Source organism: Alosa alosa, chromosome 23 (genome assembly GCF_017589495.1).
Source record: "Alosa alosa isolate M-15738 ecotype Scorff River chromosome 23, AALO_Geno_1.1, whole genome shotgun sequence".
NCBI classification, from domain to species: Eukaryota; Metazoa; Chordata; class Actinopteri; order Clupeiformes; family Clupeidae; genus Alosa; species Alosa alosa.
This window is the reverse complement of record NC_063211.1, coordinates 25,030,063-25,042,691: the sequence shown is the minus strand read 5'-3', so window position 1 is coordinate 25,042,691 and position 12,629 is coordinate 25,030,063. Positions and strand designations below refer to the sequence as shown.

General features: G+C 44.4%; 1 protein-coding gene across 1 annotated transcript; it reads left to right on the top strand.

Annotated features, from left to right (window-relative positions):
• The first annotated feature begins 8,958 nt into the window (after positions 1-8,958).
• gja8b (gap junction protein alpha 8 paralog b) lies at positions 8,959-10,176 on the top strand. Its single transcript, XM_048235571.1, has one exon. It carries the CDS (start codon positions 8,959-8,961, stop codon positions 10,117-10,119), a length of 1,161 nt encoding a protein of 386 aa, XP_048091528.1. The 3' UTR covers positions 10,120-10,176.
• Positions 10,177-12,629: the final 2,453 nt, after the last annotated feature.

Here is a 12,629-nt window from a genome sequence, read left to right as displayed (position 1 = left end):
TGTGACCACCAACAACAGGGACTGTTAAAGCTGACATGGATTTAAGTTTTTTACATACACCATGTGATATAATTGATCTGAAGTTGATCAATTTAGTGATGATGAACCTGTTGCACTCTTTCACTAACCATCAACTTGTCTTAACATTCCGTGCCTCAGACTGACATTTGGTTACCTCAGTGAAGGTAGCAAATTATGGGGCAATCTCTTGTAATCACAAATGAGATGAGACATTACTTATATCAAATACTTTTTTCTGACATCATTTAGCAGAAAACACAGCAGATCTTCCTCTTTGTTGTTACTAGCTAACATAAATAACTCTCATTCAGTGAGAATAGATAGCCGCCTCGTAGTCTGCAATGACTGTCTGTTAGTGGGGTATCGATAATATTAGCTGTACTGAACATGCCAGAAAGAACTAATGTTAACATTGTGTGTTAACATACAGTATATCTGACTTATTGTTTTGACTTTGTATGTCATTTGTGTGCTCTGCATTCTAATATTGCAGTAAGTTACACTTCATTTGGAAAATGTGTTTCTTTAGTTCCTTAGTTAGTCCCTTGCTCAAGAAGTTCCTAGTTAAAAAAAAAAACACTGATCATTAGTAACAATTCTCATTGTGTATTGTTTATAACTTAATTCATACTGTATTGTCAGCACTATAAAAAAACATACTTAACCTTAATAGCCTCAAGTTTTTAATCTTGATTAAAATCTGTCATGGTTACTGGAATTACTTTACTTTATTGGGGCCTGCATTACTCATTTCCATCCTATTCAAAGGCTCTCAACACAGGTTTCAGGCACCCCATAGCCATGCTTAAACTCATGGATGACTCAACATGTCAACATGCATGTACCCTAAACAAACTCAGGCCTCATGGTAAACAACACAATGTGAAAAGTATATATCATGTAGATAGCATTCGTTGTTTCTAATTAGTCATTTGAATTGTTATTACTTGCTTTAAAGGTCTGGTGAAAGCAGTCTCTGTGACTCACTGCCCTGGACTGCTGCTGAAATAGCTTGAGGGACACTACAGTGCATTTGACGTAGCACACGACTGGACAGAAAGACAGTGATCCTTCAAGCTGAATTAGGGAAGGCTGTCAGGGCAAGAGGCCAGCCTCACTCTCTCTATGAGCAAGTACTGAAATTATTCATCCAAATATCACGCTTGCCTGTACCATTTCAAATAAGGTTTCAAAGTTATGATAGAGTCCATTTGTGTGAAATTTGTATTGCATCTGTATTGTGGTTATTCTACATGAATTGCAAATAGTTTTTTTGAATAGATACACTTTACAAACTTAAGTCTTACATATACTAATTTGCTAATATTTTTTATGAAAGACTTCCTGTTTTGGTTGAATGCTCCTCTTGGGCGAGCCACGAGACTTTCAAGAGTGCAGATGTCCTGGCAGAACAGACAGAGGCGGTGGTATTTTTGTAATTGCAGGCCTCGTGGATCTGATGCAGACCATAAGATAAGACGGCCAGAGTGTGAAACGAAACATTGAGGTCCTCATCACACCCTATTTTTAAAAGAGGGGCCTGCCAGTGCAAACCGTAACAACACCTACAGAGATGTGTGTGTGTGTGTGTGTGTGTGTGTGTGTGTGCATGTGTGTGTGTACCAGAGTGAGTCCTTTGTGATGTTGGGTCAGTTGTTTTAAAATCTCTCCATCTTGTCAGTCCCAGACCACAGAACTGAGACTACGGCGTCTTCGTTTGTGTTGTCTCTCATCTAATTTAGAGTAGTCTCCTATGTGTCTTTACCCATCTAATTTAGAGTAGTCTCCTATGTGTCTTTACCCATCTAATTTAGAGTAGTCTCCTATGTGTCTTTACCCATCTAATTTAGAGTAGTCTCCTATGTGTCTTTACCCATCTAATTTAGAGTAGTCTCCTATGTGTCTTTACCCATCTAATTTAGAGTAGTCTCCTATGTGTCTTTACCCATCTAATTGCACAGGAAGAGTACCACAACAAATTAACCATATAAACAGCTTAGATTTAGCATATCCATTGGGTATACTTGGAAAGACATTTGGCCCTGGACTTACCAGGCCAGCCAATTTATGCCCAGATGCAGTTGCCCACTGCGATTTGACCCTGTATAGCAGATGACCAGGCCACCACTGTCTATATCAGAATCCGTATGCTTTCTTGCCAATTATATAGACACATTGAATTTGTCTCCAGCTGTTGGTGTCTCTTTAGTTGTTCGGAATAAATACACAACAAACAAACATACAGATAAACAAACAAATAAACAAGACATAATACTTAAGTAATATCCGTTGACATTTATGCAACAACTCAATTCCCGGCTGTGCCCGTCTTGAAGAGTAGTCATAACAAGACTGGATGCTCTGTACTAGGATGGGGCTGAAGGTCACTACAAGTCACTTGCTTGACACTGTTGTCCAGTTGAGCGGATTGTGTGGTTCTGTCCTGTTATTTTGATGGTACCTGGATCACCAAAACAGTTAGAACAGAATTAGATACCCATGTAATGTCCTAGGAAATGTCCCACATTATTATCACAAATTATTTATGAAGTGAACGTAAATACAGACAGCAGAGGAAGTAGTGGGAGTGGGGGAATTTATGTTGTGGCGAAAAAAGTGTCAGGTCTCACATTTTGCGTCGAAGCCCTGGGGAAAAGGAAATCCTGTGCAGAAAACCTGGAGCCAAAAACTTGCCCTACAAGAGCAGGCCAAACATTGTCCCGCATGGATGAGGCAGGAGAATGAGAAGCATTGACCAGACGTGCCACGCTGCTTGTCCTGGCGCCAGGTGACTGAGACTGGCATTTCTCATCCAGGCGAGGCTGCTTTCCCACACAGCATGAAGTGCCTCTGCAATCTTCTTTGACAGGAGACATGACACTTCGAGCCTTGGTGGTGTTAAAGGAACAGGATGGAAAGAACTTCCAGACATGCAGGTGTTCCTCACTAAAGTCCTAAGTCATGACTATATTGTACAAAGGTGTTACAACCTACTTCTAAAACGTCCAACATCCACTTATCAAGTATGTACGTGTTCAGGAAGCACTGCAGGAAAGAAGAAATACAGAAGTAGCTTTTAGGCCAGAGTACTGTCTCAACAATTCATCCCAGTCTGCTTTACAAATGCCAGGACATTGTGATCAGAACAAAGTAGCAACATATGCCCTCGGTTCTTTGAAGTTCAAACTTCCCTTAATGCTGTATCTTTGAAACATTGTTATTGTTTCAAATTGTATTGTAACCGCATGCAAGTCATGTGTGATTTGGGGGTGGGAACAAAATGTCCTCTCGACTACAGCTCCCGGCAGCTAGTCCAGTGCTCCCACTCTTCCATGGGATGGAAGTGGAGTGAATCGGCTAAATCCTCCTTATTGTAGCCGGCATCCCTGGCATGCAGGGAGCACAGAGAGGAGAGGGAGCCACCCTGTGAGCTTCAAAAGAGCACGGCTAGAATTGAGATTAATGGGCTTAGGCCAGGAGAAGCCCTGTCATCAGTATCATACAGGAATTCTTTTACACCAACCCCTTGGCTCGCGAGACAAGCATGCATGCTTGAAATATAGTTCTGTGTTCTTGTGTGCCCATGTTCCTAAAACATCTCCTTAAATTAATACTCATTTTCTATTAATGGGCCCTTAACTGGAACAGACATAATTGATGTATTGTAAATAGTTTAATACAATTCCATGCACAAATCTACTTACAATCATATCTACATGATCTCTCTTATAGTTCATGCTACACAAAGAATTTAAGTGAGAAGTTAAATGAACTTTAATGGAATTAGAGAGTTGGTGAGAAAGCACAAACCTACACTTGAAATGGTCTTGAAATGGTCAGTGATCTATAATAACCACGTGCCAGGGTCAAAAGTGTAGCCAAATCCCAAGTGTGGAAGTTCAGGCAGATACAACTAGGGGAAATGGAAATCTCACACAAAATGTCACCTGACATTGTGACAGGTGTTATCACAGAGCAGGATAGTCTAGCAGGAGGTCTGCAGTTGATATTTCTCTTGTGGGCTGCAGTCTTATGGGTTACAAAAATGAGTAATCTAGTCAGACTTCTCTCTCCCATCAGAGTGCCCATCCTCTGCTAACACTTTACATGGCCGCTTGTCCCTGTCTCCCATCAGAGTGCCCATCCTCTGCTAACACTTTTTATGGCTTTATAACTGTTCCCATCAGAGTCCCATCCTCTTTTTTACTCTCTTTTCCCCCTGTCTCCCATCTCTCCATCCTCTGCTAACACTTTACATGGCTCTCTCTTCTCCCTGTCTCTGCTCTTTCCTCTCTGTAACGCTGTGTGCTGTCTTCCCTATGGTGTAGGTTTGTGACCATGCTTGCTGCTGCCCTGTGTGTTTTTGGGCTGTCAGCTAAACAGGCGCGTCAGGAGCAGGAAACGTGTGGTGTTGGGGGCGACTGCGTGTAGGCAGATCGGGGGAAGATACTTTTGTTTGCGGGCCGCTGCTGATCTGCGCCGGCCAGCCGCTACTCCGCGCCCTCACGCCTCAGCGGGCGCGCTCAATAGCCACAGCGCGCTCCACCATGACATCATGCCTTTGTGGCAAATCCCTGCGCCATTCACCTCTGCAGCCCACGGCTTAGCCCACCAGCGCCGCAGTATCAACAAGTAGTGCCTTTAAAGCAAGTGCCCAACTGAATTTAAAGGCACTACTTAACACACTTAACGCACTTATCACACAGACATGTAGAGCACGGTAATGCTGGTCATGGAAACACCTGTGTTAGTTAGGCTGGCCCTTCACATGTCCTGACCTAGATGTAGTCACCCTCAATACATACATATGGGAAGGACATGGCAACATATCTAATAAAGAAATATATACATAGGACATATGAGCTAACCATGTCTGGCATGTTAGGTAGATTTTTTAGGTCACGCCCTGGTTCACTGGATGATAGACAGATGGACAGACAGGCAGATAGACAGACAGAAAGACAGATATATAGATAGATGGATAGATAGACAGATAGATATATAGATAGATAGATACTACATTTATCTTGAGGGAAATTTATGAAATTTAGCTGATTGTGTTTCTTGTGTGGATGGAAATACCAGTGAAATGGGGATTAGTGGTTGAGGTGTGATATTTAATGTGCTGTAGGCTGATGTCATGACCTCCCTAGCTCCATGGTGATTGCGTGTCGCTAATCTGCTGATTAGATGTTTTTAGTCTGGCAGTAGAAAGGGCAGCTCTTACTCCTCCACTGGACTGCCCTCTGCTCTGCCCTCCCCGACCTCTCTCTCTCTCTCTCTCTCTCTCTCTCTCTCTCTCTCTCTCTTTTTCTCAGACACACACACATACCCTCCTTGCTGGCATGCTAATCACACACACATACATTCACATTTTACTCACTCATACTGACCTCTTCCTTGCTAACACTCTCATCACACACACACACACACACACACACACACACACACACACACACACACACACACACACACAAAACACAAACACAAACACACACAGACACAAACACAAAGGCCTTGTCTAATCAGTGCACTGATTTCACATCTCATACCTTAAGTGTAGCTTTTGGTGGCATGAGATCTTTGAGTGTTTGACCACACTCAGTGTAAGGCTGTAGATGTGGTAAACACTGACTCTGACACACATACTCAAATTGATACAAATGCACACATATACAACACAACACAATTAGATAATGTATATTTGTAAATTATTTGATGTGTATTCGTGAGTGACGCTGAAGTCAGTGTTGAAATTCTGACTATGTTTGTCTGCCTTCCCCCATTTGTGAAATTCCTTTGAAGCCCCACCCACCCCTACTCATTGTTTCCTAACAGCCAATTATGAAGCAGAGTTTAATGATATCATTTCACTCTGCTTTCTCTGATTGGATCAGACCGTGTTCCGGCCATGACCTACCACTGCATCAGCTGATGGCTAAAGTGGGTGGATGTGTCCTTATTTGCTGATGATCACTAAAGTATACTATCACTCATTAAATAATTATGATGTGTCCGCCTATCTATCTATTTCTATTCTATATTCTATCTATCTATCTATCTATCTATCTATCTGTCTATCTATCTATCTATCTATCTATCTATCTATCTATCTATCTATCTATCTATCTATCTCTTCTCTCAAATGTCTTAGCCATGTTCAGTTTCTCAGAAGTGTCACAGAGAAATGTGCTACTGTTGCCCTTGGTTGGCTTAGATGGCTATTTGTGTGAGTGTGTGTGTGTGTGTGTGTGTGTGTGTGTGTGTGTGTGTGTGTGTGTGTGTGTGTGTATGTGTGTGTGTGTGTGTATGTGTGTGTGTGTGTGTGTGTGGTATACGTGTGTGTGCGTGTATGCATTTGTATGTGTATGTATATGTATATGAGGATATATTTATCTGATGGAAAAATGTGACCCTGGGTTCATGGGATCTTGATAAACTCTCTGTGTTTGAATAACAGTCATGGGACTGTGTGGAGATATGGAGTGGGAACGTAAACACCACCCTCACAGAATGGCACAACAGTTTAGTCTCAAGGGGAACAGGCAAGAATAAAGGACCTCACCATGGTGGCTACCACGGAAATGCCATCTGTGTTAGGCAGCCACTGAACAGAATCATATTTTGGAGGAATCTGTTGTCCTCATAATTGTTTATTTCCCTGAAAGTGTGTATCGTCACCAATCCAAATTATTCTATTTCTCTCAGGATTTGCTGATGGCAGAACTATGATACTGATCCCCTTTTCATCCAGTATTCTGGTATATTCTAATTTACTTTCTGGTTGCATGTAGTCATCTAGAAAATACACTTTTACCACTTTGACTCAGTTTTGATCTCTGATCTACACAGAGCATATTTATTTGGTCTTGTTAGCCCCTTGCTCTGTTTCCACAGACGCTCCCACCACCACACCCTGTGACTGGCGAGCACCACATGATGAGGCATGTTACAGTATGGACAGTGTTGAGATGTGGTGCTCTGTCTTTTCAAATAGCAGTGGGGCTTATGGTTGTTGTTGTTCCGGCGTGTTGAGCCATTCATGGGCCTGCATTGTGATGCCCCCCACCACTCCCGTCCCCAACCAGGAAAACCTTACTGTGCTGCACAGGACAGAGTTTGCATTTAATATCCACCTCATGAAGGAATGTGGGCCCACAGGCTTGGCTTTTGTGTTAGATTTTATATTTGTAATATATTTGTTATATTTGGCATATACATGTATACTCAGTCTCACCTGCAGTGTATCTGTGTATGAATGCATATGGGTTTAGGTTAGATATATGTGTTAATGTGTATTTGTCTATGAGTTCAGACCAGAGTGTGCCTCAGTGTTAAAATATGATTGAGTTTCAGATTCTACCTGTGCTAGCATTATCACATTTGACTGGGTGCTCTGAATTTCCTTGTGTTATCATCACTAATTCTGGGCCTTGCTGATAAACTTTGTAAGCATGAGTGCCATACTCGTAGCACTGGGGTTTGTTTGGTTTAAAAGTGTTGCTAGCATATCTGTAGCATTGGGTTAGTTTGGTTTGAAAGTGTTGCTAGCATATCTGTAGCATTGGGTTAGTTTGGTTTGGATGTGTTGCTAGCATACCTGTGGCCAGGGCTCTGAAGTCTCAAACATTGACCATGATAACTGACAGAAAAAGATAGAACTGGGCCTGGGAAGTAAGGGACAGGGAAGCTGTAAGCTAGATAGCAAGTCCTGATAATCCTGAAGTATGTATGGTATCAGGTAAATGGCAGATATGGCATCTAATAACCAATTTTGACAATACAATTGTCTAATGTCACCACACCCACACCAAATATAAGCTAGCATGCACATTATTGCCCGTTGTCGGAAAATATCACTCCAAGCTCAGTTCAACATTTGAGGGCCCTGCCTGCAGCATTGGGTTGGTTTGGTTTGAATGTGTTGCTAGCATACCTGTAGCACTGGGGTTGATTTGGTTTGAAAGCCTTGCTAGCATACTAGCAGCATTGGAATTGGTTTGGTGTATTCCAATGGCGCTATCACCAACGCTGCTGCGGCGGCCGTTGCTGCCGCTAGTGTGTCTGTGTGCGCACGGACGCCTATTGTCTCCCGCGTCACCGCTCGTTGCTGGCAGAATAAAGGCTGTCTGGCTCCCAGCTTAAATATTGCAGCAAACTAAAAACCAACCATCAGAGCTGATCCACTCACCGCTGCTCACTGGTGCGACAAGTTGGGCTGGGCCTTAGGTTAGGAGCCCGCAGGGAAAAAGTTCACCTCACACCGCTGGTGCCAGGAGGCGAGAACACACACGCAATAACTGCGCTGGACCTTTCTGCTGTGGCAAGTTGCCCATTTCATTTGACTTTTATACAAAGAGATAAAAAACACTTTTTCAGGTTGATTTTTCAATCAAGAGGGAGAGAGTGAACAAGGGGAGTTGTATGTTAACGTGTTTTTTTGCAGGATGTTGCTTTTTGTCGATTTCTTTTGATTTGGTTTTGTTTTCGAGTTTTTCCTGATGGATGCTTTTCCATTGTCGCTTGAGTGTAGGGAGAGGCATACAACCATGCTTTCTCTCTACTCTCTCATGTTATCGAGTTTTTCAAACCTTTATTCCTGTGTAATAACAACCAAGAATAGACGTTTAATTTAAGAATTTATCTTCTTTGCATTAAACTGTTAAACATTTGATGTATTTTTTTAGTCGACACACTGCCTCATTGCCTTCAGGAAAATAGCTGGAGATGTTGATCAGTAATTCAGTAATTTGGTTGTTTTGATGGAATCAGAGGTCTTGTGCCATTTCTTGCATTTTGCTGTTACACGGTAATGACGATCTGTCTCAAAATTCAGCTCTCTGCTCTTGTACTGTGCTGCTGTTGCCATTTGCTAACACGCGTTGTTGTGCCGCACCTCTAACATTCTGCTCTCCTCTGTCACAGTGCTGAGCCATTATGGGGGACTGGAGCTTCTTGGGTAACATTTTAGAGGAAGTTAACGAGCACTCAACGGTCATCGGCCGGGTGTGGCTCACCGTGCTCTTCATCTTCCGCATCCTGATCCTGGGTACGGCGGCGGAGTTCGTGTGGGGCGACGAGCAGTCGGATTACGTGTGCAACACCCAGCAGCCCGGTTGCGAGAACGTCTGCTACGACGAGGCCTTCCCCATCTCACACATCCGCCTGTGGGTGCTGCAGATCATCTTCGTGTCGACGCCGTCGCTGGTGTACGTGGGCCATGCCGTGCACCACGTGCACATGGAGGAGAAGCGAAAGGAGCGCGAGGAGGCCGAGCTCAGCCGCCAGCAGGAGGCCAACGAGGAGCGCCTGCCGCTAGCGCCCGACCAGGGCAGCGTGCGCACCACCAAGGAGACGAGCACCAAGGGCAGCAAGAAGTTCCGGCTGGAGGGCACGCTGCTGCGGACCTACATCTGCCACATCATCTTCAAGACGCTCTTCGAGGTGGGCTTCGTGGTGGGCCAGTACTTCCTGTACGGCTTCCGGATCCTTCCGTTGTACAAGTGCAGCCGCTGGCCCTGCCCCAACACGGTGGACTGCTTCGTGTCACGTCCCACCGAGAAGACGGTCTTCATCATCTTCATGCTGGCCGTGGCGTGCGTCTCGCTCTTCCTCAACTTTGTGGAGATCAGCCACCTGGGCCTGAAGAAGATCCACTTTGTGTTCCGGAAGCCTCCGCAGGTGCAGGGCGAGGGCCGCGGCTCGCCCGAGAAGGGCCTGCCCGTGGGCGTGTCCTCGCTGCAGAAGGCCAAGGGCTACAAGCTGCTGGAGGAGGACAAGGCCACCGCCCACTTCCTGCCACTGACGGAAGTGGGCATGGAGGCCGGGCGCCTGCCCTACCAGGCGTGCGGCGAGAAGGGCGAGCAGGCGTCCGCCCCGCCGGAGGCTGAGTCCAAGGTGTACGACGAGACGTTGCCCTCATATGCGGCCACCACGGGAGCAGCGGCGATTGCGATGGGTGCCGTCTCAAGTCAGGACGACGAGGACCTGGAGTCGCCGCTAGAGGCTGAGGCCACGGATACGATAGAGGACACGCGACCCCTGAGTAGCCTGAGCCGGGCGAGCAGTCGCGCGCGCTCCGACGACCTGACCGTATGAGTCAATCCAACCCCCCCCCCCCGCTCCGCAGTGCAGAGACGCGCTCCTGAGCGCCATCCCCCTCCCCCCTACCAACACAGCATCCCCCCTTCCCATCAACAACCAAACGACAACCCCCCTCCTCCCTCCCTTCCCCCAGCTCGACGCTACCCTGCACCCCAGAGCCTGTTGCTGCAGAGTCGGAGTCCCCTCCGCCCCCCCCCCCCCCAACTCTTCTGTGATGACATTTAAATACCAGCTTGTTATTGGGAGGAAAAAAGGATACTAAAGGAAAAAAAACAGGTTTAAGGAAGAACAAAAAAATGCTGTGCAATTTTGCGAGGAAAAAAACTTGAGTTCATTTTTATACAGCAGTATTTTTTTTTACTGTTTTTATTAAACCGACAAAAAAGCTAAACTAACTAAAGCCAGAGAGAGGCTCTTTTAGTAAGCTTCCACCTGACAGAGAGCGAGTAAGCAAGAGAGAAAGAAAGGAAGGCAGGAGTTACGATTCAAGGGGGATAAAATGCTGTTTTTAAAAGTCACATTTTCTATCAAGGGTTTTAAGGATAGCATGAGATAAAAAAGGAGAAAAAAATTCCGCCACTTCTGATGTTTACATTCTTCTGGGTTAGCCATGAAGCCGGATGTTGTACGGGATGTTTTTATTGATGCAGGTTCTTTCTGCATCGCTGTCAGGGCAACATCACATCACCTCAAACACTGAAGCACACACCTCCACACACACACACACACACACACACACACACACACACACACACACACACATACACACACAGACACACACACACACACACACACACACACACACACACACACACACACACACTTGCACACACACACTCTCGCACACATACACCCACACACACACCTACACACACTCATGCACACACATGCTTCACAATCTCTATGGAGATAGAACATGTGGTAGAGTGTGTGTTGTGGCTTTAAGCATTTCTACTCTGTATGTGTGAGGTGAGACAACTATTAATGGACTCATTGCACAGTTACTCATGGCAGATAGTATATATATAAATATATAAATATATTAATATATATAAGATGACCACTGCTTTAATGTCAGGTCGAAATATTATATCATTCTATGTTGTTTGCTTTTCAGTCACAAGCATGAGAATCATGAGACAATTTTAAAAGGCTAAGACCCTTGAGAGTATTTTTTGTCGCTAAGTTTGTTAGCCATAGCCGTGCGCACAGGCCGAGCTCTCCTCTTCCCCTGTGCAGGCAGCCATGCTGATGATAAAGATCACGCCCGATCAGCACAAAGTATTGTTGAACTAGAGACAATAAAATAACAGCCATGACTGAACTAGGCGTCCTTGCCGAGCGCTAAAGAAAACAACACATCAGACCCGACTTCCACCAGCCTGCACCACTGTGCGCTCCACTGGCCAGCTGGAGCTCCATTTGCGATTTCAGACAGAAAAATGTAAATACACAACAAGCAGAAATGTAGGCGATCCGAATTGATAGAATTTACCAACTGAGACTGCCAGATGTATTTAAATATATTACTGTTGTGTGTTCATGATGTCCAAGTAAACATAGTACATAGTAGAGGATGGAAAAAAAAGAATGTTTAGTTCCGATCTTTTTTTTTTTTTGCTTTGCAGGATTTGCTGCAAAATTATTCTCATTTTTTGTTGTATCTCCGTCTTTTCATGGCAAATTTTTACCCCCAAGTGCCCTTTTGATCTAACCCATGTTTAAAAGGAGTTTTGCTGTCATTTGTGTCTGTTTAATTTTTATTATTATTATTTAACTTTATATTAACAAACAAGTGCTGGAATTATTTCCCTGACTTTTCAGATTTCGGGTCCCAGATTTCAGTTCTTCAGCCCCAAAGTGCCATTAACTACAAACAGCCAGCAGATAGATCTTTAAAACGCAAACACAGACACAAACAGGTGGTATGTCAGTTCTCCTTGGATGATCTGTGCAAATGCCACTGTTGAATGTGAAATGTTGATTAACATGAGAACTCCATTGTTGTGTGACTGGGCCAGCCCCTCTTGTTCCTCACAGTGGTCTCTGTGTTGTTTTTTTTCTTTTTCAGGAATAATTCTCTTTGAGTTCCTTGTTATTGATTTCATGTTAGTTTTTCTGGACTGTGATGTTGTCTGGACACAATTCTGCTGTAAGGTGGGAGGGGGAAGTGATTGACCATCTGTTTCTCCCTAGAAGATTATAATCCAGGCGATTTTCAGATGCCCATACATGCATACAAGCAACAAATACACAAGCACATACAAACACACACACACACACACACACACACACACACACACACACACACACACACATGCACACACACACACACACACACACACACACACACGCACACACACACTGGCCTCAAAATGGTTTATGTGGCCTTTTGATTTGTACTCTGTGCCTTAAGCACTCTTTATTTCGGAAGCATTCAAGTGTCACGAGTTGTACTGACATGGTGAGCACAAAGTGGATGAGTGTTTGCCGACACAGACTCA

Bases quoted from the DNA above. Each gene is read 5' to 3' on its own strand.
- gja8b (XM_048235571.1), top strand. From the start codon at position 8,959: ATGGGGGACTGGAGCTTCTTGGGTAACATTTTAGAGGAAGTTAACGAG.